Raw genomic sequence first — 25,534 nt, 5'->3', positions numbered from 1 at the left:
ACTTCAGTTTCAACTATCTGTGGTGCCATCAGAATATTCGAACAAAAAAAAACTTTATTAACCCAGTAACGAAATTGAAATAATAAAAATTTCCTAGTTCTACTTGTACAGTGGAGGATAGATAAATGGAACTTCATCATACTAAAAAATTCTGTGTAAAATGCAAGAATAAATAACAACCCCCGGTCTGGTTTCTATCTATTGCATGAGTCCTTCCGCTACATAAAATAACAAACCCCAGATGCAGAAAAAATCTCGTAATTTTTTTATTTTAACAAGCTAAAGCTCGAAAACGAGTGTATCTGCACCCAGACACACCCAAACAATTTTTTCCTGGAAATTGATCAAAGAATCATCCCTGAAATTATTTGCCGCCTTATGTGAAAAATTCTGCATAGAAATTAAAATATGAAAACCAGTTTTATTCAACTCATTTCATTTTGTTTTCTATTCCTATAATACTTTTTGTATGTTAAGTATTGTAAGTGATGTAATGTTTCTCTTCTTATATTCTACTAATTAGATTTCAAATTTATCGACTTACAATCAACAATTCAATGAATCGATAGTGTCGATAAGTGAAGAATATTTTAGTTAATTTTTTATCTAATTAAAAATATCAAGATAAAATTTTATATTTTATCTTATTATAGAACTAACGATACTAAAATTTCGAAAAGGTATAATAATATTGGTTATCAATTATTTACTGTGTTACACTGAAATTTCCTGAAATTTCAACATAATACTTATTACATTAATCATTTCATCATATACATACAAACATAAAACAAATAAAGATAATCCAATTTAAAAAACACACGTGTGCGATTTATCTCTTAATTGGTATTAAGGACACTACATGGGAAATTTTAAATATCAATGATAAGACTTAAACGAAAATTGCCTCACTCTATCTCTAACCATTTTGTCGGCTGAAATTCAAGAGTGGCGCCATTATCATTATTTCGACCGAAGAGTGGCATCACACGATCATATACGATATAACTTAAAGTAAACTTTAATAAAAATGAAACTATTATGAATTGTAGTTATAAATAAAATCATTGATGCTTTGAATTTATCTAGAATTGCCTTACAATTTTTGTATCGGAAACAAAACCGTCTGTTCATATATTTTGCGTTTTATGTCAAAACACTAACTTTCTAATATTATTATAAAACAATTTACTTAAAATAATTGCATGATATTTTTTATTTTTAACAACAAATTTTCCATATCGTGATGTTCTTTTTATCTTTTGATCTATTCCGTCAAACTTTTTTCGGCAAAAAATAAATGTTAACAAGATAAATTAGCAATTATTGCACATTATTGCTCTAAACATTATTATGATAAATGTTTGAAATATTCTAAATATAACAAAATGAACTGTGGGTGCAGTATTTACGGAAAGGAAGTTTGGTTTCAGATTTTTTAAACTATTTTTTCCAAGATAAAAAATAGCTTAGAACGGAAATAATAATTTTGAATTATGAAAAAGGGAAATCCCCTAAATTATGAAAAATTAATGAATCACTTTTAAAAATGGTGCTTCAGCAAATTATAAGTCATTTTTAAACTTCTAAATTTAAGAAAATACTCATTTGTATGGTACTCTAGTATAATTTGAGAGAGTACGCCTTTGTATTTTCTCGTAGAACTCTAGAAATTTGAGTGGTTTCTTTAATGACCTTCTTCATATATGTCATATTAATGTCTTCATTTACTAGATTCCACTATTCCCCTTGCAAAACTAGCTTTATTAGCTTTATTCCCTTTGTTGAGTTTACTATTAAAATAATATATACGTATGTATGTGCAATGGCATACCTTTTTATTCTGGTGTTTCCTCATGCTTTTTAAAATTTTAGTGCCATCAGTTGAATAAGCATTTCTTGTGTGCTTAATAAAAGGCAATCGGGTTAACACTGCAATTTAGTTTTCCCAAAATTTTTTTTAGCAATTTCAAAAATTGTAAACTACAATATTTTATAGCTCTAGCTATAGCTCAATATAATTTTTAATAGCTTTCGAAAAGTACATATTTAAATACTTAAACACTTAAAATATAAAACATGTGTAATTATTTTAACAAAATTTATTTTTATCAATATTATTTCTTAGAAATTTTCAAAAATTAATTATTATAATTAAACAAAAAATAAACATTCTTTAGTACACACCTTAAATTTTTAAAAAAGTTCTAGTAACTAATAATAAGTTTTTACCGAAAGTATTTAAATTTTCCAACTTTTGCAATTTCATTCTGTTTATTCTTCTACAATCTACATACAAATTTTAATAATAAAATCTTAATTGCCCTTAATTTCAAGCGTAATTCTAAAAAATCAAGCCGCCAAATCACTTTGCAACTGTGTGAAATATACGTTTACAGGGTTTATAATATTATACTAAACTCTTGACTCTAATTAAATAAAACTTCATACATACACAAACATATACTATAGTTCTAAACTAAAACATAATATTCCCAAATTAGATATTACATATTATTATGGTTATCATGTATATTAACCCTATACCGAATAGCAAAAAGTATAAATGTAATCAAAACATAAAATACCGGATAAATTAAAAACAATCTTTTATTTCTTGTTATATACAAAGATAATGAGCATAATAACAATATTAAATTCAAATAGTTACTAATGTATACACACAAAAACACCGCATTTCATAAAAAAATATTGTATAAGGTACTTACGTATAAAACCACCACCAACCATAACCTATAGCAATTCTATTATATTGATTTCAAAATAATTGTTATCCGTCAAACATAAAATTCTTAATCATAACTTAAGTGTTATAGATATGTATATGTTCCTATAATACTGTCCATAAGTATCTGTAAACATAAAATTTTTCGCGTGCAATAAAATAAATTTATTACTTTAATTTATTTACACAAGCATTATTATGTTTTTATTAATATTTTGAATTTTAAATATACTGATTAAATTAATAATTGAGCATATCTTAAAATTTCGGTACATTTTATATTAATTTGTACTTATGCTTTTTCAGCAAATTTCCAATAAAATTCGAAAAAAAATTCTTATTTGTTTTTATTCCGTTAGTTCATCAATACGTCTGTTTATGAAACCTTTAAACTCTTCAAATTTTTACACAAATTAAAATATTATTTTATAAACTAATGCCGCAAAACCTAATTCTTTAAAAGAACATTTTTCCTTACAGTCCCTTTTCGATATTTGCAGCCTCTAAAAGTTCTAAATTTGCTATTTTTGACAGAAACATAAAAAGCAGTGACTTGCTTTGACATAATTTTTGTCTTTGACGGTAAACTGTCCATGTTCGAAATCTCAGAAATTTCTAGAATATATTTTGGAAGAAAAAATTTCTTTTTACTCTTATCTCAATCCCGTATCTCTATTTTCAAATTGTGACTTCTCGTTTCTTCGAATCTACAAACTTACCAGATTTTAAATGATTCAATTAACTTTTGAATTCTACAATTTGTTAAAGCTTCTTCTAATATTCTTTCCATATACTGAAGGTATGCAGTAATTTTATAACATACTAGTATGATATGAGAACAAATTTAAATATGTTATGTGTATAGAAACTTGGAAATGTGCTACTTTAGAAACTATTCGAATTTTTTATTAATTTTTTTTTTTTCGTTAAGAAAATATTAGAAAATATTTCTTTAAAGTAAAAAAATTATGATCGAAAGATAAGAGCATTAAATTACCATTAAATTATTAATTATATGTAAATAAAGATTACCGCATCAATAAAAACGTAGATAAGGAAAATAATTCATAAGTAATAATTCCGTATGGGATTACTATTGACATAATGAGATTTATTTGGTTAACATTTTTTTTCTGCCATGGTAAAGTTTAATCTTTTTTAACATAATAATAATATTTTAGAAAAAATACTGATTAAGTAATGCAAAGTATAAACTAAATATGCATTGCTACGTCATAGTACGACATAAAAAGATATTGTTATATTACGTGTAATGCGTTAGATAGATACGTGATCAATATAGGAGTATAATTTATGTATGAACTATGTATATAATGTATATGTGTATATGATAGGTAAATAATACTTATTTTCGAATAATTGGGCTCAAAGTCCAGTGATTAGGACTTACTACAGTTTGTCCATTAAAAATAAATTGAACCCTGTGAAATAAAATACTGCTAGCCGGAATTTAAATAGAAGTAGGCCATTTTCTTGCCGAAATATAATCAAATTGCCATGAAATCTGACCAATTTTTGACTAAGAAAATTAAACTATAGCTAAGTTTTTAAATATAATAAAAATAGAATATGAAAATAACAGATTGTTGGAAAAGTTAGCGTATTGACTATCTATTCTTTTGTAAATTTTAATAATTATCAGAGATTCATCAAGTAAATTACAACAAGTCCCTACATACTTACATAAGTAAATCTTTAAGCTCAAATAATAATACAAATTTTCCACTTCAAAATAAATTGACACCCGTGAAAAAATTTAAGTCACAACTTTTTTATTTCAATTTTTCGGTATTATTTTTATACTTTCTTTACCGACCGCATTACATACATATAATAAGGGAAGAGGGGTGATGTGATGGCACAAATTTCGCATATCGAATTTTCGGTAGAAATGCGTTTTTTCATGGTAGGGAAGTGTAAATAAACTCTTTTATTAGCAAGATATCGGGCTGTGTGTAAGTTCGGCTGAACAGATTTTGATGAAATTTTATTATGTGAGTTTGCTATGGCTATTCACGGATTGATCAAGTTTTGGGATATATCAAGCCTTGGTAACATGAGTTTTTTCCGGGCCGATTTTACATCTTTGCACATTTAAAGAGTAAAATAATCTACTAATTTCCTTGAAATTTAATATTTAAGTTCGGAACACACAATGAACCTATAAATTTTTTTGAACAAAATAGGCTCGGAAACCGGATTTTTTTATCATATCTAAGGTAACAATTTATGAAATTTCCTGAAATTTAATATTTCAGTTCTATGGTTGTTATCGAAACTAACTGGCGAGCTTTCCAGTGAAAATTCGGATTGCACAAAGCGTAACTGTAAGAGCCAAATTTATATTTTATTAACTAAAAGCATACTAAGTCCCTTTAATTTGGAAAAAATCGTTAAAAAGGTATTTGCATAATCTTCTGTAACAGTAGTCTAACTTTGCGATCGGTTATGCGCTGACCACATCAGATTTTTTTATTTTTAAATATTTTTTATACTAAAAATAATATGATTAATTTTATATTTTCATTTATTTGTATATGAAATACAGGTATTCATATTATTTTAATACATACATTAATATTTTAATGTAAGTACCTATAAGTACACAGTCACAAGAGTATTTAAATTTGCACACAATTTTTTTATAATAGCTTTTAAATAAATCATTTTCCTTTAATTTTTTTACCTCTTTTATAAAACCAAGCGTATATACTCATACTTATATGTATATAACAATAAAATAAAATATTAAAGTCAAAAATTATATAGAAATTTAATGTAATTCTGAATACATTTTAATAATACCATTATTTAAATGCACACCATATTAAGCATATACTTTTCCCGAAAAAAAAAAAAATAAAACAAATTAAACGTAAAATGAGATTTTATGCTTATCAATCGAAAAAGGAGTAAAAAAACTTTACATACACCTTCCACTACCTTTACACAATAATATTTTAATTGTTCGAATCAAGCATTGTTGTTGTTATAATTGTGTTTTCTCTCTTCTAGAATTTTATATGCGAATATCTTCCTTTTATATTGAACATTTTCATATTGCATACTGTTAGTAAGTTTGAATTTGAGAACCTCTTTTAAAGTCAAAAATGTAAGCTGGAAGGTTTAAGAATTTTTTTTTTATAAAGGATTTTTTTGTGATGGCAAATTTGTTTTTTGATCTTTTGGATTATTTTGTTTTTGCTTTATTGTACGAATAATAATTTTATTTAATATTATAAAAGCAATAAAAATAATGCAAATATGTGTGTATGTTGTAATAATTATATTAAGTAACGGCAATAATTTTTACCGTATAGACATTTTAGAATTGAAAATTTTCTTATTTCTTTCTCTTTCTTTTACTTTTTTTTTCTTGTTTATATTTTGGCAGAATTTCAATTTATTATGATGATCCCTTTTTCGTAATAAATAATTCAACTTTGATTTTTTTCTTACTGATTTTTTTTTCAATACTTTTTGATATTATTTTCGGTTCGGTTTCAACAGGATGCAATTTCAATTTGCGGCTACACAAACTTTAATATTATTAAATGAAATTTTTATGCAATTTAAAGATGTTTTTTTGGTTGTTTCAAATTTTTTTTTTCTTTTTATAAAATTTATTAAAAGAGGAATAAGTTTTTTTTAGCAATTGAATAAGTTTCGATCTTATTGACTACTACATTGTCAATGTTTTTTAATCCGAAAACGTATTATCGCCCTTTTGGACTATACAATATTGCAGTAATATCGTATTGATACAAAATTCAGGAACTTGAGCAATTCATAAGTTGAATCGCATATTACCATCATATTATGTACTCGTACTTCAATTTTCAATTAAGGAACTATATTATAACTTCTAACTAAAATGTCTATTAATTGTGTGTGAATATTGTATAATACGGCAATATTAAGTCGCATGTAATACAGAATGACGTATCTGTATCATACTCATCATACTTCTCATATCATACTGGATTCTATATTACAGACGTGTATATAATACAGAATCCAGTATGATATAAGAATATAAGTCAGCACCAACTTTTTATAATTCATAACAAATAGAATATGCGTTGACTACAGTGAAATAATGATTTATTTAGTCTAGTATTTAGTTTACATAGTAAGTACTAAGAGACCTCAAAAACGTCTAACTGAAAATTGCCAAATATACTTTAGAGAGCTGTAATGCAATATTAATATTATTTGTTCAAATAATAATTAATATTAATAAGCACTCTCTTATTTCGGAGTAAGCAAGTGAGATATTCAATTTTTAGAAAATTTCTATAAAATTTTTAATAATTGTGTGCAATTTAAAAATTCCTAAATGAAGGAGAGCTTATTTGCTTATTTCAAATTTTAAAAACATCTGTCTTACGACATCATACACCCACTAAATACTAGTGCATATTACATTGAGCAGAGTCAACTCATCAAAATTAAAACGTAAAAGGAGGAAGAGATAAAGGGTAAATATAGATTTCGGTTTTCCTGTTTTCTTTTTATTTTTTTGTTTTATTCAATGATTTCAGTAACCTCACTTAATTCAACTGCATATCAAATTTCATTTTTGTTTTTTTTTTTTTTTTTTTTTATTAATTTTATTCCATTTTCAGGCTTTAAACATTCCGGTATTACATTTTCAATTCAATATTATGGATGTATTAAATATGCATTCATCCTTATACATATATGGACAAACATGAGCATTTATTTAAGCCTTTAATATATACATAAGTAGATGTATAGGCTTTACATCGTCTATAGAAGCTTACAATATAATGTCAACTACATTTAAATATACATATGTACATATATTAAAGGAATATAAATGGAATAAAAGAAAAAGAAAACAAAAAAGAAAGAAAAGAAAAAAAAATAATTTTAAACGGATTTGAATGCATGAAAATTTTGTTATGCCTTGGGGATATCATGGTGCATTGTGCATATTTAAAATATTGAAAAGGTGCATTAAATACGCATGTTAAATATAAAAAAAAACATAAGAATAATAATATAATAACGTTGTGATAAAAGGTGTTTTAAAATCAGGTAAAAAGTTCATTAATGAATATTTTTTTTTTGGTAATTTATATTTGATTTTTGTTGAAATTTTATCTTAAATCATGTCTGAATATTATGAAATATTATTATTGGTTTATTTTTTTTCAAAGTATAACATCATTCAGCAAAGAACAAAAAAAATGATCATTAAATTTCATGAAAATTAATTTGTTTATTGTACAATATTAATTCAGAATTTAGCATTTAGAGTCGTAATTGCTGAATTACGAATTAATAGAATATTACTTGTATAATATTGAAATAGTAGCTATCTATAATAGAATTCACAATATATCTTTGTAATTCCAAAAAAAAAAATTGAACTAGGAATAAGTAATATCGAGATCTTTACAAAAACTCTACAACTATAAGACTCAAAATCAATAATTGCAATTTTTTTTCGTATGTCATGATAATGAGGTTCGACACGCGTAATTCATGACATGCAACTCAATACAATATAATACTTTCTTTTAAATAAATTTATGTTTCTTTAATTAGTAAGTTTGGTGAAATGCATGTGCGAGAAAATAATAAATAAAAACATTATTCTAACTCTAGATAGATGAAATAGTTTGACATATAATTTTTTACTCAAATTAATTTTATGTTGTTTGTATTGAGTCTTACTTATTTAAAATGTCATTTTTAGTGTTTTAACAAAAACTTATTTGCACGTGGTTTTTCAGAATTCACAATGGTTTTATTTGTGAATGAAAAATTCATAATTAATATTTAATTTTTATCACTCTGCATTTTTTAAATAATGAATTCTCTTGACATTAAAATGGCCACCTACACGTCAAAAAAAAAATTATTTGTCAACTCGAATTACACAAGTGCATAAGCTTAAAAGTTAAGCATATGTATTACACTTTAAGTACAAAATTAATATGGTTTATTTGGAAATTAAAATACGGGTTGCAAAAGAAAAATTCGGAGGTGATAGCTATTGTAATAAAATTTAATAGTATAAGGAATTTTCCATGAACATTCTTTTTAAATATAATATAAAAAAAAAAATTAAAATTTATAAATTTTTAAAATGCAAAATTTTATAGAAAAAATTTTTATTTATTTTTTGCATTATAAAATTAAAAACAAACAAAAGAATAAAAGAGAATCTTGTCAAGGGCACAAATACAACTACAATAATGTTAATTATTGTTTTATAGATGTAGATAAATTTTAATTTTATATTATTATGCTCACTGATGAGTTCTAACTTTACACATAGCTATGATATCTATCATATACATACATATATATACATTCATATATGTAATTATAATATTTAAAAATTTTCTAACTTGACACACATATGTATAAACATGTATTGAAATAGGAAATTTAATATTTAAGAATACAATAGAAGATTTATTTATAAATCAGGTTACATACATTTGCACATCATATACATAATGTAACTTACATATACGTATACATACCAAAATATTTGTATAAATATACAAATATAATAGTTTTTCTTTTAACCAAACATAAGAACATGATGTCTATCTCAGAATGCTTTTAACTGATAAAAATCAAAAGTTAAAATCAAAAATCAAAAAAAAAAAAAAGTTAGAAATTGATTATAAGATTTGATATCACTTACATATATATATATATATATATATATATATATTTACATGCAATTATTTATAATTATGTACAATATTTGTATATATTATAATGTAGGTACATATTTGAAATTTATATAAAAAAATTTATCTTAGTATAATATCAATTTTATGTTTGTTCAACATTAAAAAAAAAAAAAAAAATACCATATAACGATAAGATAGAACAAAATTATTTTTTTCTTTTTTTTTTGGTATAAATGATCAAAAATTATTATAAAAAATTTCAGATTCACTTTAACAATATTTATCGATCGATCTTATTTATAATATTTTAATTATTGTGAATAACTTAAACTAAAATTATATACAAGAAATTTTGGACTGAAACGATCTTGTAATATTTTTTTTTAACATCACTGGTTTTTTTTTTTCAATTAATTAAGGAATTTACTCGTCATATCCTTTCATAAAAAAAATTAATATACAAAAACCTTCCAAGGATTAAAATAATAAACAAAAACAAGAAAAAGGAAAATAATTAAACAACCAAGGATAATTAAAAAAATTTTCACTACACACAACAAAAGCATCAAACAGGAACAAATCTCTTAAAAAATAATAATTTAAAAAAAAATAAAATAAAAAATTTTATAAATATACAATGCTTATATTAAAAGAATAATATTAAAAATAAATTTAGTTTTAATAAATAAGTGATACCTACATATAGTGAATAAAATATATTTATATGAAATTTAAAAAAAAAAAAAAAATAACATAGAAAAAAAAAAAATAATAAGGAAATCTAAATGAAGTTTTCAATTGTGGTTTTTATTAATTTATTAATAACAACAGTTGCTATATTATGTGCCGATGAACGTTGTTTTCAGCAAAATGTTCACGGTTTTGCAGTACAGGTAGCACATCCTACAGATTGTCATAAATTTTTTAAATGTGATGAATCCCATATTTTACGTGAACAAAATTGTCCAAAAGGACTTGAATATAATCCAATTTTGGAAGTATGTGTATATCCTAGTGGTTTTTGTATGACAAATAGTACAATACCAGTCCAAAGTATTTATGTAAGTTAATTTTACGTTTATAAAATGAAAATTTTGTATAACTGTACATTCATATAATATTTTAGTGCAAATTGTTAAAAAAAATAATAAAAACTAGTTTCAATTTATTCTTATTAAGCTATTTAGTGTAAAAAATTTTAGAAAATAAAAAACAAAAATATGAAATTAAATTTAAATATGAAGAACTCACGGATTATTTCGTCCTTCAAAACTTTTCAATTAGTTTTTTTTGTTTTTGTTTACGCGTACATTATTTTTATATTATGAAACGAAAATTAAAAAGAGTTTATTCCTTAAAAAAAAAGACGCATTTTTTTGGAATTTCTTTCAGTTCTTTTAGTTTCTAATTTTTTTTACAATCTATTGTTTGCTTCTATTCTGAATATTGCTTCTGATTTCTGATTTTTTCTACAATCTGTGAATAATAAAATTTTGTTGCAAATTTTATAAATATTTATTTTAAAATTTGAAAACATTTAATTTATTTTATTTAATTAGTTAGCGAGTTTTTAATTACACAAGAAAAAAAAATTTTTGTAATATTTTTTAAGAATTACATAAGTTATAAGAAAATCAACTTTATCTTATTATTAATTAAGCCAATTTAGAAATTATTTTTAATTTTGATTATAATTATTAATTTCTGAATACTATTTGTCAATAATTTGGAATTAATTACAAAATTAATGTTTTTATTGAGATCACTGTTTTTGCTCTGAAACTTATGATTAGATATTTTACATCATCTGTATTATGGGTGTAAAAATCCAGAAAAATTAAATTTTTTGAATAATTATTTGTTGATTGAATGTAAAATATTTGATTGAAACTTCATCTATTCCTATATAACTCGAAATTTTTACAATTAAAAAATGTCAAATATTAAACTATAATGCCTACATAATTTTTAAAATACGCAAATATGGAAGCTATTTAGAATATTATTAAAAACGATCAACATAGAATTTGTTTTTTATTAAAAAAAAATAAGCTTAACATTTTCTATATTTATATATTACATATTTTTGTAATATATGAGTTTTTGTTTTCTCAATTTCTGAGATTTTTAAATTTATATTAAAAGTAAAAAAAAAATCTGATGTGGTCAGCACATAACCGACCGCAATGTGTGTTGTCTAGTTAAGTGAAAATGTTACAGAATATTATAAAAATGTCTTATAAATACCTCTTTCCAATTTTTAGAATATTTATTACATTTTTTCTAGCATACGTAGAAAAATGTAAATCTGACTCTTAGTAGAGTGTCGCTTTATGCTACCCGAATTCCTTGAAATGCTCGCCAGTTAGTTTCGGTAACAACCAGAGCTCAAATATGGAATTTCAAGAAATTCCATCAATTCGTTCCGTAGATATGGTGAAAAATGTAAAATCGCAGTTTCCAAGCCCTGATCTTTCCAAAAAATTTATATGTTTATTAGTTTAATACGAATTTAAATATTAAATTTCAATGAAAACGGTTGATTATTTCTCTTTATATATGCACAAATGGATATTTGACCCGCAGTTAACGTCCAGTTGCTGACGCCCAATTTCTTCCATGAGTTTCGCTCGACCGCCCGCGATATTATTTTCTTAGAACAGTTAATTTTTGTTATTAGAGTTAGAATTTTTTGTATTATTAAAATTACTAATAATTATTATTAAAGCTGCTATAAATATTAATTATATAGTAAATTAGAAAAAAATAATTCAATCGAAAAAAGTAACCTTTTGAACAAGAATTTTTGTTTTTAATAAATCTTTAATTAAATGTTATTTTTAGAACTGTTCCTCGCTTGAAGATGGTTTCCGAATAGGAAACTATTACGATAATTGCCGATCTTACATAACATGTTCCGATGGAATTTCAAAAATAGAAATTTGCAGTAACGGACAACTGTACGACTCACGTAGAGGTGAGTGTACTTTTCAAATTGGGAATGTAAAATGTGAAAACAATTATATTTCGTCGCTTCAAACCCCAAATGTGAGTTAAATGCATACATATGTTATAATTATCTGAAATTATTCATTTCGGACTTTTTTCGGTTTTAAAGTAAATAAGAAAAAAAAAAAACCAATTTACAGATTAAAAAACAATAAATATTTTTTTTTTCAGGTTTTGAAGAAAGATCAAATCATTTTTTATCCAAATTTAAATAACCGTTGTAGATCTTATTATAAATGTGATTATCAAAATAATTGTCAAGAGATTCATTGTGAATACCAAAAAGTTTTCGATGGTTACTCTAAGCAATGTGAGAATGAACCACGTATTTTATGCGGAACAGATTTTAACCCAAATAGTCGACGAAAGCGAAATGCTCTTGGAAGCTGTTCTGAAAAAAACGAAAAAAGATTAGGAGAGACTTGCCTTGATGGGCAATATATACCAGATGATTGCTACTGTCGTAAATTTTATTTGTGCGTTTCTGGAATTTGGAGATTGCAAACGTGCTCCCGAAATCAGTATTTCAATAAAACACAAAATTTCTGTGTACCAGATGATGGTACATGTGTTGATGAATGTGATCATGGTGCCTATAAAGAAGATGATCAAAATTGTGCAAGGTATTATTTATGTGTTAATGGAAAATGGAGATTACAGGAATGTAGTATATACCAATATTTTAACAAAGATTTAAATTATTGCGAACCAGACACAAACAACGTATGTTCTACCGTCAAAACTACGATAAAGCCTGATTGCCATCATGGTCAATATAAAGAGAATCTTGAAGATTGTACGAAATTTTTCCTTTGCTTGAATGGAAAATGGCACAATAAGTCATGTAACGCAAATCAGTACTTTAATGTAGATAAAAATTACTGTATACCAGAAGATGGAACTTGTAAAACTACAACAACATCAACTACACCAAAACCAGAATGCATACATGGCGAATATAAAGAATTTCCTGGTGATTGTACAAAATTCAACTTATGCGTGGTCGATAGATGGAGAGTTCAACAATGTTCCGAAAACCAATATTTCGATCCTATCAAAAATAATTGTGTGCGTGACGATGGTACCTGTCGTTCTACGACAACGTCGTCAACTACACCAAAACCAGAATGCATACACGGAGAATATAAACAATATCCTGATGATTGTACCAAATTTTATTTGTGCGTTGTAGACAGATGGCGAATAAAAACTTGTTCTCAAAATCAATACTTCAATGTAGAAAAAAACTATTGCATACCTGAAGATGGAACATGTCGCGTAACTCCCACTCCTACCCCAACACCCCAACCAGAATGTACGCACGGAGAGTATACATATCACCCAACGAATTGTGTTAAATTTTTCTTATGCGTTCTCGGACGTTGGAGAGAACAATTCTGTTCAAAAGGGCAATACTTTAATAAAGAAAAAAATTATTGTATTCCTGAGGACGGAACCTGTAGCTCTACAACTACAACTTCAACTGAACGTCCAGAATGTATACATGGTGAATATCGATCTTATGATGAAGATTGCACTAAATTTGAACTGTGTGTTCTTGGATACTGGAGGCTCCACAAATGCTCTCCTAATCAATATTTTGACAAAACCAAAAATTACTGTGTTCCAGAAGATGGAACCTGCAAAACAACATCCACAACGAAAAGTACTACAACTACAACAACGACAACAACAACACCAACACCAGCTCCCGACTGCGTAAATGGCGAATTCAGGGAATACGACCAAGACTGCGCCAAATTTGAGTTATGCATTTTAGGCTACTGGCGACTACATTCCTGTCCCGAAAATCAATATTTTAGTAAATCTAAAAAGTATTGCATACCTGATGATGGAACATGTCATACCACTTCTTCATCCACTACAATTTCAACCTCAACAACTACTACAACTACAGAAAAACCCGAATGCTTACACGGAGAATTTGAAGAATATCCAAATGACTGTGAAAGATTCCGCGTATGCGTAAACGGCAAGTGGTTAACCCAATATTGCCCAGAAGGTCAATACTTTAACAAATTTAAAAAGTACTGCATACTAGAAGATGGAACATGCAAACCAACGACACCTTGGAGTACAACTTCTTCCACTACGAGTACAACTACTTCATCTACTAGTACAACAGAAAAACCCGAATGCACACATGGCGAGTTCCAAAAATATCCTAATGATTGTGAAAAATTCCATTTATGTATTAATGGAAAATGGAGACTTCACACGTGCCCTAACGGACAATATTTTAACAAAGAAAAGAATTATTGTATACCGGAAGATGGAACATGTAGAACTACTACAACGTCTAGTAGTTCTAGTACAACGACAACTACATCAACTACAACTACTACAGAAAAACCAGAATGTGAACATGGCGAATTTGAAGAAGATCGTAATAATTGCGAAAAATTCTACTTATGTGTTAGTGGTAAATGGCGATCACAATCGTGTCCAACTGGTCAGTACTTCAATAAATTCAAGAACTACTGTATTCCTGAAGATGGAACATGCAGAACCACGACTACCTCTACCACATCAACCACTACCTCAACAACAAGTACAACGACGCCTTCAACTACAACATCCACTACAACCACTACACAAAAACCAGAATGTCAACATGGCGAATTTGAGGAAGATTTCGAAAATTGCGAGAAGTTCTACTTATGTGTCAACGGTGTATGGAGACAACATTCTTGTCCTAGTGGCCAATACTTTAATAAAGCAAAGAATTATTGCATCCCTGAAGATGGAACTTGCCGAAGTACAACAACATCGACAACTTCCAGTACGACTACAACCACCCCTTCAACAACAACCACATCAACCACTACAACAGAAAAGCCAGAATGTCAAAGCGGAGATTTTGAAGAGTATCCGAAAGATTGTGAAAAGTTCTACTTATGCGTAAATGGAAAATGGAGACTACATACGTGTCCTACCGGACAATACTTCAACAAAAAAAAGAACTACTGTATACCAGAAGACGGAACTTGTAAAACTACAACAACGTCCAGTAGTTCTAGCACAACTTCAACTACATCAACTACAACTTCTACAGAAAAACCAGAATGTGAACATGGTAAATTTGAAGAAGACCGTAGCAACTGCGAAAAATTCTTCTTGTGTGTGAATGGCAAGTGGAGATTGCACACGTGCCCTAGCGGACAATATTTTAACAAAGAAAAGAAATATTGTATACCAGAAGATGGTACCTGTCGAAATACTTCATCAACTACTTCTAGCACAACCACGCCATCAACGACAACAACATCTACAACCTCGACCACAACCACCACAACAGAAGCCCCAGAATGTACACACGGGGAATTTGAAGTATATGCGGAAGACTGCGAGAAATTCTACTTGTGCGTCTATGGTAAATTGAGATTGCATAGGTGTCCCACAGGGCAATACTTCAACAAAGAAAAGAATTATTGTATTCCTGAGGATGGAACATGTAGAAGTACAACCACATCAACTTCTTCCACTTCTTCTACTTCGACGCCATCAACAACAACAACTACTTCAACAAGTACGACAACAACAGAAAAACCAGAATGTCAACATGGTGAATTCCAAGAGTATCTTAGTGATTGCGAAAAGTTCTACTTATGCGTAAATGGAAAGTGGAGATTACATACTTGCCCCAACGGTCTGTACTTTAACAAGGAAAAGAATTATTGTATTCCTGAGGATGGCACTTGCAGAAGTACAACAACATCAACTTCTTCCAGTACGACTACTTCCACGCCTTCATCAACAACAACAACATCAACAAGTACGACAACCACAGAAAAACCAGAATGCGAACATGGTGAATTCCAAGAGTATTCTGGAGATTGCGAAAAATTCTACTTATGCGTAAATGGAAAGTGGAGATTACACTCCTGTCCTAACGGTCAATATTTTAATAAGCAAAAGAATTATTGTATTCCTGAGGATGGAACATGTAGAAGTACAACAACATCAACTTCTTCCAGCACGACTACTACCACCCCTTCAACAACAACCACCTCAACAACTACGACAACAACAGAAAAACCAGAATGTCAACATGGTGAATTCCAAGAGTATCCTGGTGATTGCGAAAAATTCTACTTATGCGTAAATGGAAAGTGGAGATTACAGTCGTGTCCTAACGGTCAATACTTTAATAAGCAAAACAATTATTGTATTCCTGAGGATGGAACATGTAGAAGTACAACAACATCAACTTCTTCCAGCACGACTACTACCACCCCTTCAACAACAACCACCTCAACAACTACGACAACAACAGAAAAACCAGAATGTCAACATGGTGAATTCCAAGAGTATCCTGGTGATTGCGAAAAATTCTACTTATGCGTAAATGGAAAGTGGAGATTACAGTCGTGTCCTAACGGTCAATACTTTAATAAGCAAAAGAATTATTGTATTCCTGAAGATGGAACATGTAGAAGTACAACAACATCAACTTCTTCCAGTACGACTACTACCACCCCATCAACAACCACTTCAACCACTTCAACAACTACGACAACAACAGAAAAACCAGAATGTCAACATGGTGAATTCCAAGAATATCCTAGTGATTGCGAAAAATTCTACTTATGCGTAAACGGAAAGTGGAGATTACACTCCTGTCCTAACGGTCAATATTTTAATAAGCAAAAGAATTATTGTATTCCTGAGGATGGAACATGTAGAAGTACAACAACATCAACTTCTTCCAGCACGACTACTACCACCCCTTCAACAACAACCACCTCAACAACTACGACAACAACAGAAAAACCAGAATGTCAACATGGTGAATTCCAAGAGTATCCTGGTGATTGCGAAAAATTCTACTTATGCGTAAATGGAAAGTGGAGGTTACAGTCGTGTCCTAACGGTCAATACTTTAATAAGCAAAAGAATTATTGTATTCCTGAAGATGGAACATGTAGAAGTACAACAACATCAACTTCTTCCAGTACGACTACTACCACCCCATCAACAACCACTTCAACCACTTCAACAACTACGACAACAACAGAAAAACCAGAATGTCAACATGGTGAATTCCAAGAGTATCCTAGTGATTGCGAAAAATTCTACTTATGCGTAAATGGAAAGTGGAGATTACAGTCGTGTCCCAATGGCCAATACTTTAATAAGGAAAAGAATTATTGTATTCCTGAGGACGGAACATGCAGAAGTACAACAACATCAACTTCTTCCAGTACCACTACTACAACGCCTTCAACAACAACCACCTCAACAAGTACGACAACAACAGAAAAACCAGAATGTCAACATGGTGAGTTCCAAGAGTATCCTAGTGATTGCGAAAAGTTCTACTTATGCGTAAATGGAAAATGGATATTACATTCGTGTCCTAACGGCCAATACTTTAATAAGGAAAAGAATTATTGTATTCCAGAAGATGGAACATGTAGAAGTACAACAACATCAACTTCTTCCAGTACGACTACTACCACACCTTCAACAACAACTACTTCAACAAGTACGACAACAACAGAAAAGCCTGAATGTACCCGCGGTGAATTCCAAGAGTATCCTGGTGATTGCGAAAAGTTCTACCTATGCGCAAATGGAAAGTGGAGATTACATTCGTGTCCTAACGGTCAATACTTTAATAAGGAAAAGAATTATTGTATTCCTGAGGATGGAACATGTAGAAGTACAACAACGTCAACTTCTTCCAGTACAACTACTACCACACCTTCAACAACTACCACCTCAACAAGTACGACAACAACAGAAAAACCAGAATGTCAACATGGTGAATTCCAAGAGTATCCGAGTGATTGCGAAAAGTTCTACCTATGCGTAAATGGAAAGTGGAGATTACAGTCGTGTCCCAATGGCCAATACTTTAATAAGGAAGAAAACTATTGTATTCCTGAGGATGGAACATGTAGAAGTACAACAACATCAACTTCTTCCAGTACGACTACTACAACGCCTTCAACAACAACAACCACTTCAACCACTTCAACAAGTACGACAACAACAGAAAAGCCTGAATGTACACACGGTGAATTCCAAGAGTATCCTAGTAATTGTGAAAAGTTCTACCTATGCGTAAATGGAAAGTGGATATTACATTCGTGTCCTAACGGCCAATACTTCAATAAGGAAAAGAATTATTGTATTCCTGAGGATGGAACATGCAGAAGTACAACAACATCAACTTCTTCCAGTACGACTACTACCACACCTTCAACAACAACTACTTCAACAAGTACGACAACAACAGAAAAGCCTGAATGTACACGCGGTGAATTCCAAGAGTATCCTGGTGATTGCGAAAAGTTCTACTTATGCGCAAATGGAAAGTGGAGATTACATTCGTGTCCTAACGGTCAATACTTTAATACGGAAAAGAATTATTGTATCCCTGAGGATGGAACATGTAGAAGTACAACAACATCTACTTCTTCCAGTACAACTACTACCACACCTTCAACAACAACCACCTCAACAAGTACGACAACAACAGAAAAGCCTGAATGTACGCGCGGTGAATTCCAAGAATATCCTGGTGATTGTGAAAAGTTCTACCTATGCGCAAATGGAAAGTGGAGATTACATTCGTGTCCTAACGGTCAATACTTTAATAAGGAAAAGAATTATTGTATTCCTGAGGATGGAACATGTAGAAGTACAACAACGTCAACATCTTCCAGTACGACTACTACCACCCCTTCAACAACCACTTCAACCACTTCAACAACTACGACAACAACCGAAAAACCAGAATGTCAACATAGTGAATTCCAAGAGTATCCTGGTGATTGCGAAAAATTCTACTTATGCGTAAATGGAAAGTGGAGATTACAGTCGTGTCCTAATGGTCAATACTTTAATAAGGAAAAGAATTATTGCATTCCAGAAGATGGAACATGTAGAAGTACAACAACATCAACTTCTTCCAGTACGACTACTACCACCCCTTCAACAACCACTTCAACCACTTCAACAACTACGACAACAACAGAAAAACCAGAATGTCAACATGGTGAATTCCAAGAGTATCCTGGTAATTGCGAAAAATTCTACTTATGCGTAAATGGCAAGTGGAGATTACAGTCGTGTCCTAACGGTCAATACTTTAATAAGCAAAAGAATTATTGTATTCCTGAAGATGGAACATGTAGAAGTACAACAACATCAACGTCTTCCAGTACCACTACTACCACCCCTTCAACAACCACTTCAACCACTTCAACAACTACGACAACAACAGAAAAACCAGAATGTCAACATGGTGAATTCCAAGAGTATCCTAGTGATTGCGAAAAATTCTACTTATGCGTAAATGGAAAGTGGAGATTACAGTCGTGTCCTAATGGTCAATACTTTAATAAGGAAAAGAATTATTGCATTCCAGAAGATGGAACATGTAGAAGTACAACAACATCAACTTCTTCCAGTACGACTACTACCACCCCTTCAACAACCACTTCAACCACTTCAACAACTACGACAACAACCGAAAAACCAGAATGTCAACATGGTGAATTCCAAGAGTATCCTAGTGATTGCGAAAAATTCTACTTATGCGTAAATGGAAAGTGGAGATTACAGTCGTGTCCTAATGGTCAATACTTTAATAAGGAAAAGAATTATTGCATTCCAGAAGATGGAACATGTAGAAGTACAACAACATCAACTTCTTCCAGTACGACTACCACCACCCCTTCAACAACCACTTCAACCACTCCAACAACTACGACAACAACTGAAAAACCAGAATGTCAACATGGTGAATTCCAAGAGTATCCTGGTGATTGCGAAAAATTCTACTTATGCGTAAATGGAAAGTGGAGATTACAGTCGTGTCCTAACGGTCAATACTTTAATAAGCAAAACAATTATTGTATTCCTGAGGATGGAACATGTAGAAGTACAACAACATCAACATCTTCCAGTACGACTACCACCACCCCTTCAACAACCACTTCAACCACTTCAACAACTACGACAACAGAAAAACCAGAATGTCAACATGGTGAATTCCAAGAATATCCTAGTGATTGCGAAAAATTCTACTTATGCGTAAATGGAAAGTGGAGATTACAGTCGTGTCCTAATGGTCAATACTTTAATAAGGAAAAGAATTATTGCATTCCAGAAGATGGAACATGTAGAAGTACAACAACATCAACTTCTTCCAGTACGACTACTACCACCCCTTCAACAACAACTTCAACCACTTCAACAACTACGACAACAACAGAAAAACCAGAATGTCAACATGGTGAATTCCAAGAGTATCCTGGTGATTGCGAAAAATTCTACTTATGCGTAAATGGAAAGTGGAGATTACAGTCGTGTCCTAATGGTCAATACTTTAATAAGGAAAAGAATTATTGTATTCCTGAGGATGGAACATGTAGAAGTACAACAACATCAACGTCTTCCAGTACGACTACTACCACCCCTTCAACAACCACTTCAACCACTTCAACAACTACGACAACAACAGAAAAACCAGAATGTCAACATGGTGAATTCCAAGAATATCCTGGTGATTGCGAAAAATTCTACTTATGCGTAAATGGAAAGTGGAGATTACAGTCGTGTCCTAATGGTCAATACTTTAATAAGGAAAAGAATTATTGTATTCCTGAGGATGGAACATGTAGAAGTACAACAACATCAACGTCTTCCAGTACGACTACTACCACCCCTTCAACAACCACTTCAACGACTTCAACAACTACGACAACAACAGAAAAACCAGAATGTCAACATGGTGAATTCCAAGAGTATCCTGGTAATTGCGAAAAATTCTACTTATGCGTAAATGGAAAGTGGAGATTACAGTCGTGTCCTAATGGTCAATACTTTAATAAGCAAAAGAATTATTGTATTCCTGAGGATGGAACATGTAGAAGTACAACAACATCAACGTCTTCCAGTACGACTACTACCACTCCTTCAACAACCACTTCAACCACTTCAACAACTACGACAACAACAGAAAAACCAGAATGTCAACATGGTGATTTCCAAGAGTATCCTAGTGATTGCGAAAAATTCTACTTATGCGTAAATGGAAAGTGGAGATTACAGTCGTGTCCTAATGGTCAATACTTTAATAAGGAAAAGAATTATTGCATTCCAGAAGATGGAACATGTAGAAGTACAACAACATCAACTTCTTCCAGTACGACTACTACCACCCCTTCAACAACCACTTCAACCACTTCAACAACTACGACAACAACCGAAAAACCAGAATGTCAACATGGTGAATTCCAAGAGTATCCTGGTGATTGCGAAAAATTCTACTTATGCGTAAATGGAAAGTGGAGATTACAGTCGTGTCCTAACGGTCAATACTTTAATAAGCAAAAGAATTATTGTATTCCTGAGGATGGAACATGTAGAAGTACAACAACATCAACGTCTTCCAGTACCACTACTACAACGCCTTCAACAACAACCACCTCAACAAGTACGACAACAACAGAAAAACCAGAATGTCAACATGGTGAGTTCCAAGAGTATCCTAGTGATTGCGAAAAATTCTACTTATGCGTAAATGGCAAGTGGAGATTACAGTCGTGTCCTAACGGTCAATACTTTAATAAGCAAAAGAATTATTGTATTCCTGAAGATGGAACATGTAGAAGTACAACAACATCAACGTCTTCCAGTACCACCACTACCACCCCTTCAACAACCACTTCAACCACTTCAACAACTACGACAACAACAGAAAAACCAGAATGTCAACATGGTGAATTCCAAGAGTATCCTAGTGATTGCGAAAAATTCTACTTATGCGTAAATGGAAAGTGGAGATTACAGTCGTGTCCTAATGGTCAATACTTTAATAAGGAAAAGAATTATTGCATTCCAGAAGATGGTACGTGCAGATCTACCACAACAACGGTTAGCTCTAGTACAACTACATCAACTCCGTCAACGACGAGCACGTCTACTAGTTCAACAACAACTTCTACCGAAAAACCTGAGTGCCAACATGGCGCATTTGAGAAGTACCCAAATGATTGCGAAAAATTCTACCTGTGTGTGAACGGAAAGTGGAGATCTCAAAGATGTCCTAATGGGCAATATTTTAACAAAGAGAAGAACTATTGCATTCCAGAAGATGGTACGTGCAGATCTACCACAACATCCACTAGTTCTAGTACAACTACATCAACTCCGTCAACGACGACTACGTCTTCTAGTTCAACAACAACTTCTACCGAAAAACCTGAGTGCCAACATGGCGCATTTGAGAAATACCCAAATGATTGCGAAAAATTCTACCTATGTGTGAACGGAAAGTGGAGATCTCAAAGATGTCCTAATGGGCAATATTTTAACAAAGAGAAGAACTATTGCATTCCAGAAGATGGTACGTGCAGATCTACCACAACATCCACTAGTTCTAGTACAACTACATCAACTCCGTCAACGACGACTACGTCTTCTAGTTCAACAACAACTTCTACCGAAAAACCTGAGTGCCAACATGGCGCATTTGAGAAATACCCAAATGATTGCGAAAAATTCTACCTATGTGTGAACGGAAAGTGGAGATCTCAAAGATGTCCTAATGGGCAATATTTTAACAAAGAGAAGAACTATTGCATTCCAGAAGATGGTACGTGCAGATCTACCACAACATCCACTAGTTCTAGTACAACTACATCAACTCCGTCAACGACGACTACGTCTTCTAGTTCAACAACAACTTCTACCGAAAAACCTGAGTGCCAACATGGCGCATTTGAGAAATACCCAAATGATTGCGAAAAATTCTACCTATGTGTGAACGGAAAGTGGAGATCTCAAAGATGTCCTAATGGGCAATATTTTAACAAAGAGAAGAACTATTGCATTCCAGAAGATGGTACGTGCAGATCTACCACAACATCCACTAGTTCTAGTACAACTACATCAACTCCGTCAACGACGACTACGTCTTCTAGTTCAACAACAACTTCTACCGAAAAACCTGAGTGCCAACATGGCGCATTTGAGAAATACCCAAATGATTGCGAAAAATTCTACCTATGTGTGAACGGAAAGTGGAGATCTCAAAGATGTCCTAATGGGCAATATTTTAACAAAGAAAAGAACTATTGTATACCAGAAGATGGTACGTGCAGGTCCACTACAACGTCAACCACCTCAACTACAACCACGGTAATTCCCCAATGTCAACATGGGAAATTTCAGGACTATCCTGATAATTGTGAAAAATTCTACGTGTGTGTTAATGGAAAGTTAAAATTGCAAACTTGTCCAATTGGTCAATATTTTAACAAAGTCAAGAAGCACTGTATACTTCACGACGGCACTTGCGGTTCTACCACATCATCTACCACAACAAATGGACCTCAGTGTATACATGGTAAATTTAGAGGCCATTCAAACGACTGTGAAAAATTTTATTTGTGTGTAAATGGAAATTGGAGAATGCAAAATTGTCCTAATGGTCAATATTTTAACAAGCAAAAAAATTATTGTGTACCAGAAGATGGAACTTGCAAAACTACTTCATCAACCAGCACTTCAAGCACAATAACATCGTCAACTACAACTACAGAAATCCCACAATGTCAACATGGGAAATTTCAGGACTATCCTGATGATTGCGAAAAATTCTACGTGTGTGTTAATGGAAAGTTGAAATTGCAAACTTGTCCAATTGGTCAATACTTTAACAAGGTCAGAAAGCATTGTGTGCCACACGACGGTACTTGCGGTTCAACCACATCATCTACAACAACAAATGGGCCTCAGTGCGTGCATGGTAAATTTAAGGACCATTCTGGTGATTGTGAAAAATTTTATTTATGTGTAAATGGAAAGTGGAGAATGCAAGTTTGTCCTAACGGTCAATACTTTAGCAAACAAAAAAATTATTGCATACCTGAAGATGGAACATGCAAACCTGGAACACATTCCACCATGAGCACAACCACAGCAAATCCAGGATGCGTGCATGGAAAATTTGAAGAATACATTGGAGATTGTACAAGATTCCAATTATGCGTTCATGGAAATTGGAAGATCCAGATTTGTCCATCGGGACAGTATTTTAACAAAATCTTAAAGCATTGCGTAGTTGATGATGGCTCATGTCATGGTGGTATGACTACCACTTCGGAAAAACCCAGTCCGAATTGCATACATGGTCAATATAGAGAAGACCCAGCTAGTTGTTTTAATTTTTATTTGTGCGTATTAAATGTCTGGAGACATGAAATTTGCCCGGAAGGTCAATATTTTAGTAAAGAGAGAAATGTTTGTATTATAAATAATGGATCTTGTAGCAGATGTATTCACGGTGAATACAAAGAACATGAGCTGGACTGTTCTAAATTTCATTTATGCGTAAAAGGAATTTGGAGAGAGCAAAACTGTTTACCTGGTCAATACTTTAACAAAAAAGCAAACTTTTGTATTCCAAACGACGGATCTTGTTCTCACGGAAAAATTGGAGGGATTCATCAACCAGTTTATAGAAGCCATAAAATGAAAAATTCAAATAATCTTTGCTTAGGAAAGTCGTGGGGAACATCCGTGCCACATCCGAATAGTTGTAAAAAATATATTTTATGTCTTAATCGACCAACAATAAAAACCTGTAAAGAGAGTATGTATTTTGAATCTAAAAATGCGATGTGCGTGACTAACAAAGGAGAATGTCTCGAGTAAACTTTGACTTCAAGAATTTATATATGTAGAAAAACAGAACATAAAAAATAAACAATAAAGAATTTATATAAGTATTTAAAATAGTAAATTTTTGTCTTAAAATAATTTACAGAATTATTTCATTACATTTTGTCCTAATCAACACTGACCAGAAAACATCCAATATCTTTATTAAGAAAACAATAAAATAGATTCAGAATTTGACGCTGGATGAAGAATTTAACGCTTATAATTTATAGCTTTACATAGTTTTAACTCCTCGTCGTCATGATCGTGTTCTTGAACTGATTGTTTCATTCAGATAAACAAACAAGTGATTTTATTTTTCAAGAACATTATTCTTGAGAAGCAGAAATGCGTAGAGCGACAGACCGATAAA

The 25,534-nt window shown here is 30.9% G+C and overlaps 1 protein-coding gene across 1 annotated transcript; it reads left to right on the top strand.

Annotated features, from left to right (window-relative positions):
* The first annotated feature begins 10,235 nt into the window (after window positions 1-10,235).
* On the top strand, window positions 10,236-25,155 carry LOC129618843 (mucin-2-like). Its single transcript, XM_055533861.1, is given in 14 exon segments — window positions 10,236-10,511; window positions 12,295-12,498; window positions 12,631-14,170; window positions 14,795-14,839; window positions 14,975-15,086; window positions 15,246-15,311; window positions 15,699-17,765; window positions 17,928-18,485; window positions 18,645-18,728; window positions 18,885-18,983; window positions 20,151-22,160; window positions 22,162-22,216; window positions 22,276-23,203; window positions 23,339-25,155. Coding segments are annotated over 14 exon segments (9,861 nt in total).
* Window positions 25,156-25,534: the final 379 nt, after the last annotated feature.

This window comes from Condylostylus longicornis, unplaced genomic scaffold (genome assembly GCF_029603195.1).
Source record: "Condylostylus longicornis isolate FDR11 unplaced genomic scaffold, ASM2960319v2 ptg000010l, whole genome shotgun sequence".
In the NCBI taxonomy this organism is placed as follows: Eukaryota; Metazoa; Arthropoda; class Insecta; order Diptera; family Dolichopodidae; genus Condylostylus; species Condylostylus longicornis.
Note: the sequence above shows the minus strand (reverse complement) of the source record. Positions and strands in the feature narration are given on the sequence as shown.